Here is an 8744-nt window from a genome sequence, read left to right as displayed (position 1 = left end):
TTTTAAATTGTCACCTATGGAAATTTTTAGGTACTGTAGCTTGTCACCCTTCCACAGGCGTGTGCAATTTTAAAGAGTGACATAACATCATCTTTTATATTTTACCAAAAAAATTGGATATTATGTTGTGTTTGTATGCAATAAAATTCATCAAAGTATATATTTGTTTTTCTAAAAATCTGCACAAATATCGTGCGACTTAAAAAATTGTAACACCCACCATTTTATTTTCCAGGGTCTCTACTTTCAAAAAATATAATGTTTAGAGGTTCTAAATAATTTTGTTAGCAAAAAAAATAAAAACAATTCTGATTTTCACATGTATTAAAGAAGTGTCAGAATTGGCTGAGTTTTCATAGTTCTGTTTGTTTATGGGTGGGGCCATTGATTTTTTTTCCAATTGTCTTTCAGCTGTGTTTTGTGACATTTACATCTCCTTTGTGCTCTCATTGGCCACATTCTTAGCCTTGTTCTGTGGAGGAACCTCCCTCACTGGATAAATGGTTTTGGAGAATAAGGAACCTTGTTCATTCTCTCTCTTCTATCAGCGATGGCGTCCTCAGACCTGAGTGCGGAGCTGTACTGTACCGTCTGCCTGAACATTTATACGGATCCTGTCATGTTGAATTGTGGACACAACTTCTGCCGTGTCTGCATTGATCGTGTGTTTGATACACAGGAGGAGTCTGAAGGTTATTCCTGTCCTCAGTGCAGGGAAGAGTTCCAGGAGAGACCTTCACCGCCCAGAAATATCACTCTGCGTAACATCACTCAGCATTTCCTGTCTGCTCCACCAGAACCAGAGAAGACCGGCATCTCATGTACTTACTGTATTCATTCCTCTGTACCTGCTGTGAAATCCTGCCTACTTTGTGAAGCTTCTCTATGTAATGACCATATGAGAGTCCACAGCAGGTTACCAGAACACGTCTTATGTGACCCCACCACCACCCCGGAGAACAGGAAATGCTCCGTTCATAAGAAGATCCTGGAGTATTACTGCACCAAGGACTCTGCTGCTATCTGTGCCTCCTGTGCTTTAACTGGAGAACATCGAGGACACCAGGTAGAGACATTGAAAGAGGCCTTTATAAAGAAGAAGAAGAAACTGACAAATAATCTGGAGAAACTGATTACTAAGAGAGAGAAGACAGACGAAAGAGTCCGGAATCTGCAGGAATACAGGAGAAGAGCACAAAGAGAACTAGAGAGAGTAACTGCCCTGTTCGGAGACATCATGAGACATGTGGAAGACCTGGAGAAGAAAGTCCTGAGTAAGATCTCCATGGCAGAGGACATCTTACATCTAGTCAATGATCTGATACAGCAGTTGGAGTTAAAGAATGAGGAGCTGTCCAGGAAGCTGCATCCCCTACAGGAGCTGTGGCTCATGACGGATCCATTGACCGTCCTACAGATATCAGACACAGGTGACTTGGGTGATACTGAGGATGGTGAAGATGAGTACATAGACATGCATGATAAACTCCTTCATGATGTAAGGGATCTGGATGGGGCCTCACATATGATCGGCACAGATTTTACGGATATAATAACTGGTGTAACTGGGGGGATCGTTATACAGAAAGCTGTAGACATTTTATTGGATGAGGACACGGCTCATACTGATCTATGTATCTCATATGACAAGAAGACTGCAACCAAGGCAGGACCATACCAGCCTCTCCTATATACTGAGGAGAGATTTATGGATTATAATCAAGTTTTAGGCAGTCGGAGCTTCTCCTCAGGGAGACATTACTGGGAAGTAGATCTCCAGAAATCCAATAACTGGATTATTGGGATGTGTTATGCCAGTATAGACAGGGATGGTGGAGACTCCTTGATTGGAAGGAATGACGTGTCCTGGGGTTTGGACAGGAAGGGTTCAAAATATAAAGCAGTACATGATAAAAATGAGACTGTGCTCCATGATATTGTTCCTGGTAAGCGAGTCCGGGTATGTCTGGATTATGAGGCTGGACAGATCTCCTTCTATATGGGTGCCCCCCTCCGCCACCTCCACACCTTCACTGCCACCTTCACTGAGCCCCTCTATGCTGTGTTGGGTGTATGGCATTCATATATATCATTGGTTTGAAGGGGGATGTGATAATCTGTCTAGACACCAATGACATTATTCTGAATGGGGGATTATTAGGAATGTACAATTTTAACAAGCGTGATTATGATTGTTATTGTTATTAGTACTATGATTATTGTTAATAATAGTAATTAGTAATATTATTATTATTATTACTACTACTACTATTATTATCATTATTACTATTATGCTATTATTTTTTCTATTATTTTGTTAATTTACTGATTTTTTAAAAAGATATATAATCCATTTTATGATTTAAAAAATCATAAAAGCATGGTATGGTTCAATATATATACACATACCAGTTTCAAGAGTTTTTACCCATTTTTTTTTTCTTATCCTCATTAGATTACCAGGTCACCCACAATGCATCATTTCAATAATAGTAATGATGATGATGATGATTATTATTAATAATAATATTATGCTATTATTTTTTTCTATTTTTTTATTTACTTATTTAAGAAAAGAAAATTAAATCTGTTTTACGATTGTACAAAAAGATTGTATAAGATATGGTTCAATATATACACATACTAGTTTTGAGAGTCTTTACCCAAATTTTCTCATTCTCATTAGGTCACCATATCAACCACAATGTATCATTTCAATAATAGCAATGCTGATGATTATTATTATTATTATACTGTATACTTTTTATGAGCTCTAAGCAAATGGTGAAATGCATTGACACATGAAGATTTACCATACCAGTATTTAATTCTTGGCGTATGATTATGCACAGTGTACTCTTCAACTATTGGTTGTGTTTGTTTGCTGTTTTTTTACTCATTTAGAGACATACATCTTGTACATGTGGTATGATCTTTTTTAACAATTATTTCGAAATAAAAACGTATTTTTATAATACATCAAGCTCCTTTTCTGGCCTGTACAGTCCAATATCCACTTTGTTCCTTTTTTCTTTATATTATTATATAGTTTGTTTTTTAGTTTCTCTGTTTTATGATTACAAAAATCATAATGTATGGTTCAATATATACACATCCCAGTTTTAAGAGTTTTAGCCCAATTTTTATTTCTCATTCTCATTAGGTTACCATATCACCCACAATGCATCATTTCAATAATAGCGGTTATTACTATTATGCTATTATTTTTTTTTTATTTACTTCTTTTTTTTTTTAATTTAAATCCGTTTTACAATTGTACAATCAGATTATATAAAGGTATGGTTCAATATATACACATAACAGTTTCGAGAGTTTTTACCCAGTTTTCTTTTTTCATGCTCATTAGGTTACCATGTCACCCACAATGCATCATTTCAATAATAGCGATGATGATGAATTATTATTTTTTTTTTATAATTCATCTTTTATTGAACATTTCTCTCTCATTACAATTGACATTTACATAGCATATCCACAAAGGGAAAAAAAAAGAAAAAAAAAGAAATATCATAACTTATTTAAACATACCGATGATGACATGAGGTGGCTCCCTCAACGCAACCCCTCCACATACATAGGGAGAAATGCGGAAGAAAAAGGAGGAAGAGAAAGGAGAGAGGGAAAAGAAAATATATAGGATGCTGTAGAAGGTGAATAACTTACTTAAGTGAGATTGTTTAGTGTTTGTGCCCTAAATATATTGTTAACCTAATCAAAGGAGAAAAAAATGTATTAAAAAATTTCCTTTCTTTTACTCTCCTAAAAATTAGTAAAAAAAAAAAAAAATAGAGAAAAAAATGGAAAAAAAATAGAGAACTGCGGTAAAAAATGAGTAACTCACTTGAGTGAAATCTTTCAGTGTTTGTGCTCTATGTGTGTTATTGGCCTAATAAAGGGGAAAAAAAAATTTTTGGTGGAACATAAAAAAGTACAGTAAAAAGTGAATAGTTTAGTTGAGTGAAATCTTCCAGTGCTTATGCCCTATGTGTATTATTGACCTAATAAGTGTTTAGAAAAAAAAAAAAAAAGGGGGGGAGGAGAGATAGAGGGGGAAAACAGATGTTATGGAGGGAACCACCTTCCACAATCAACATATGTCATTTAATCACATACTTAATTTAACAATCTTTATTCTTAAAAATGTTGTGGATCGTTCCTGTTGGTTTCTGGTCTCATAAACCTTTCCGCCTCCATTATTTCATCCACTTCCCTTTTCCATTCTCCTAGTGTAGGGCATGTAGCCTGTTTCCAGTATCTGGGTACCAGCCTCTTTGCTGCGTTTAATAAACGTGGTATTACACTATTTTAATAGGATTTTATAGCTCCCATAGCCCCATGAAACAAGAAGTGTACTGGTGTTGGTTCTATAAAACTTATTTGACACCCTCTTGATCCATGGGGCTATTTCTTCCCAGAATACCCTAATCTTGGGGCAGGACCACCAAATATGGAGGAACGTACCCTTGTCTTTACATCCCCTCCAGCAGCGATTATCTGCAGTTGGGTATATCTGTGCTAATCGCAAAGGAGTTCTGTACCATCTAGTCCAGAACTTATATGACATTTCCTGGATAGATGAGCTTACGGACGAGGAATGCGTTACTTCTACTCATTTTTTTTATTTGTGATGGGTATATGTACAATTTAGTTCTTTTTCCCATTCTTTGATAAAATAAGGTGTTGTATTTTGTTCATTAAGCATTAGTTTACACATTTGAGATAATAAATGATTGGGTTTTGATATCTTCATACACATCTTCTCAAATATGGTTAAAGAGTTCTGAGACCTTACTTGAGATTCTATTTTTTTTTTTTAAGTTTTGCATTTGGTTGTATCTCCAACCTGCCATCCCCATGTCCCCTTATGATGATACCAGTTCGGCTTGGGGCATAAGAGCACCCAGAGGGGCATACCTTAGACACATTGTATTCCCATCTGATTCCTAACCTAATGCTCCCTTTTCTTCTCCAGGGGGGAACCATGGATAACCTCCCAATGGGGCCAATGGGGATATTCTAGGGGCATATTTGCCAGTTTTATTTATTCTATCCCACACTGCCAGTGTGTGTTCCGAGTTAATGGAGATGTCCATTTGGATAATCCCCTATCCTTGGCTGGTATCCATGGTGCTCCCGCTAAATCTCTTTCTGCCATATTTTTCTCAATCGCAACCCATGCTTTATTTTTGGTGCCATGACACCAATTTAAGATGTGTACCAGAGACATTGCTCTGTAATACATTGCGATGTCTGGCAACCCTACTCCTCCCTCCCCTTTACTTCTGCGTAGGATGTTATATGCCATTCTAGCATTTCCATCCTTCCATATAAAAGGACACAAATGCTTCATGTACCTTTTATATATCAGTCTGGGTATTATATTAATTTTAAGGATATTAATCCTCCCGAACCATGTTAGTGTACGTCCTTTCCATCTATACAAATCCTCTGTTATTTCCGCGAGCAGGGAGCTATAATTTCATTCATATAGGAGTTTTGCATCTACAGTAATATGCACTCCTAAATAAAATAACGATTCCCTGTTCCATATGGACGGGTATTTATTTTGCAGAGATATGGCTAATGATGGTGGCACATGACTAGGTAATATAACCGATTTCTCTAAGTTTATTTAAGAGGGCTTTCACATCAAGCCGCCACCAGCGTCAGCAGTAAAGCGACGCTATTTTTAGCGCCACTTTACCGTCCTTTTAGCGGCGCTATTCGGCCGCTAGTGGGGGTGGTTTTAACCCCCCAGTTAGCGACTGAAAAGGGGTTAAATCCGCCCACAAAACGCCGCCAGTATCGCACAGCTGCCCCATTGATCTCAACGAGGAGCAGCGGTGGAGGAGCTGCGAGTTCACCGCTCCTTCACCGCTCCAAAGAAGCTGCTTGCAGGAGTTTTTGTGATGCCCTGCCAGAGCACCGCTCCAGTGTGAAAGTCCTCGGGCTTTCACACTGGAGTGAATGGATAAATTGGATAAATTCCCATATCCCGTCACCTCCTGCATCACTACTTTTATGGATTCCTGGGGTTTGGAAAGAAAAAATAATAGGTCGTCAGCATATGCTGACACTTTATGCTCTCTAGGGCCAATTCCTACTCCCAGTATTCCTTTATTTTCCCTTATTCTACATAGGAATGGTTCTAGCACAAGGGCAAATAGTATTGGGGACAATGGGCAACCCTGCCTTGTGCCATTCCGTATATCAAAGCAGCCTGACAGGGTCCCTTTAACCTTGACCTTTGCCCATGCTCCAGCGTATAATGCTGATACCCACCCCATCATCCGTTCCCCCAGACCTCTTCCCCTTAATACTTCCGTCATAAATACCCAGTTCACTCTATCAAATGCCTTTTCGGCGTCCATTGATAGCACTACTCTTGGCATCTTATTAGGTCCATTCTGTATCCAATGGAGTACATGACGGGCCCAGATGGTATTATCTTTAGTTTCTCATCCCATCATAAACCCCGTTTGATCAGAGTGTACCAACTATATTACTTTATCCTGCAATCTGGTTGCTAATATCTTTGCTAGTAGTTTAGTGTCTGAATTTAGGAGGGAGATAGGTCTGTAGTTTGCACAAAATTGTGGGTCTTTCCCAGGTTTTGGTATTACTGTCACGAAAGCCAGTAATGCTTCTGGGGGTAACGGATTGGTAGCTGTAATTTGGTTAAAATAGTTGCATAATGGTGTAGTCAACATACTAATACATTTCTTATAGTACGCCTTTGTTAGGCCATCAGGACCCAGGCTTTTCCCTATTGGTAAATTTTCTATCGCTTTTTTTATTTCCTCAACCGTAATCTGCTCCTCCAATCTCTCCACCACCTCCAGAAGAAGAGGTGGTAGTGTAGACTCCTTAATATAATCTCTTATTTCCTCCATTTGACCCCCTTCTTCTACTCCTGACGAGGTTGGTTGAATATTATATAGGCCCCTATAAAAATGTTGAAATTCCATAGATATAGATTTTGTATCTATTATCTGTTTATTATTTGCTCGGATATTATGAACATGGGAAATTTCCTGTTGTTTTTTTAATTGTCTGGCCAATAATTTGCCACATTTGTTCCCATGCTCATAAAATCCATGTGCAAAAAATCTATACTTGTCTTTGACCCTTCTATCCAGATATGTGGAGAGCTTTGTTCTAAGCATTTCCAGCTGTTTAGCATCCCCAGGGTCGAGACTGCTCTTGTTTAGTCTCCAACTCATGTATATTTCCTAATTTATCCTCTATCTCCTTCCTTTTTTTTTTTTAACTTGTGACCCATGGGCTATTAATTCCCCCCTGATGACTGCTTTATGGGCCACCCATATCGTTTGTCCTCATACGTCTCCTGACGTATTTTCTTCAAAGTACCTTATCATTTTGTACCGTATATCCTCTGCTATCTGTTTGTCATCCAACAATGACCCATTTAATCGCCATGTCCACTCCCGTTGACCTACAGATACCAGAAGAAACTTCATCACCACTGGTGCATGATCTGATACCGTTATTGGTTCTATTATAACGGCTCTCACGTGTTCCAGATAATACTGGTCCACCATGAATAGGTCCAACCTAGAATATACTTTATGGGTCTTTGAATAGTAACTATAATCCTTAATCCCCTCGTTAAGGGCCCGCCAACTACCTACCAAATGGAGGGTTTGAAAAAGTTTTTATCACTTGTTTAAGTGCTTTAAATGATAATGCTGTTTTCCCTGATGTAGTGACTAATTTAGGGCCCAAGATAATATTAACCCCCCCCCCCCAAAATCACACATCCCTCCTAAACTTGTCCAGCTTTCCTTAGGTTTTCAATAAGAAATCTACCGTACCAGTGTTTGGGGCATATATGGAAGCAAACGTATAGCAATATCCATACAATGTTCCCTTAATGAATAAAAACCTCCCCTCTGGGTCTGTTTGTACTGCCGTAGAGATCAAGGGGCATGTTTTTCCGAAAGCTATAGTTACACCCCTTGCCCTTGCTATTGGGGATAATGTATGAAACCATTGGTTATAGGGTAGGGATGAGCTTCGTGTTCGAGTCGAACCCATGTTCGACTCGAACATCGGCTGTTCGATCGTTCGCCGAATTGCGAACGATATGGGCCGTTCGCGCCAAATTCGTGTGGCGCGTCACGGCCCATAATTCACTGCGGCATCGCAGTGCATTGCTTGCTGATGATTGGTCAAGCATGCACTATGACCCGCATGCTTGGCCAATCACAGCGCCGCCTTAACAGAGAGCCGTAATTGGCCAAAGCCAAGGAGGCTTTGGCCAATTATGGCTCAGGGGATTTAGTACACGCCTCACACTATATAAGGCCGCCTGCACGGCGGCCCTGTGCAGTGTGTTCCGGTGTGCTGAGAAATAGAGAGAGAGAGAGACAGTGTCATTTCATTTGAGTTAGCTAGATTAGGCAGGACAGTCAGTCAGTTAGCTGCACTTAAAGTGTATTGTGTATATATATGCATCCCAGGTGTTGCATATATATATATATATATACACTGTATTCAGTTTAGCTAGATCCGTTCCTGTTATCTTCTAGACTATTTACATTTAGTGCAGTGCGTCCTGCTCACAGTGTTCAGCTAGATCCGTTCCTGTTATCTTCCTACTGACAGGCAGGCTTGTCTTGTTACAGTATTTTGAAGAAAATTACTGGTGTTCTTTTGATCCTATTAGTACCACAGTCAGGCAGCTAGACTATTTACAGTTA

At 39.0% G+C, this 8744-nt stretch overlaps 1 protein-coding gene across 1 annotated transcript; it reads left to right on the top strand.

Annotated features, from left to right (window-relative positions):
• The first annotated feature begins 425 nt into the window (after window positions 1-425).
• On the top strand, window positions 426-2147 carry LOC141141316 (E3 ubiquitin/ISG15 ligase TRIM25-like). Its single transcript, XM_073628991.1, has one exon. It carries the CDS (start codon window positions 551-553, stop codon window positions 2099-2101), a length of 1551 nt encoding a protein of 516 aa, XP_073485092.1. The 5' UTR covers window positions 426-550; the 3' UTR covers window positions 2102-2147.
• Window positions 2148-8744: the final 6597 nt, after the last annotated feature.

This window comes from Aquarana catesbeiana, linkage group LG04 (assembly GCF_042186555.1).
Source record: "Aquarana catesbeiana isolate 2022-GZ linkage group LG04, ASM4218655v1, whole genome shotgun sequence".
Taxonomy (NCBI): Eukaryota; Metazoa; Chordata; class Amphibia; order Anura; family Ranidae; genus Aquarana; species Aquarana catesbeiana.
The sequence above is the reverse complement of the archived record's forward strand: the minus strand, read 5'-3'. Positions and strand labels throughout refer to the sequence as shown.

Excerpts from the sequence above, each read along its gene's own strand:
- LOC141141316 (XM_073628991.1), top strand. The coding sequence starts at position 551 with ATGGCGTCCTCAGACCTGAGTGCGGAGCTGTACTGTACCGTCTGCCTG.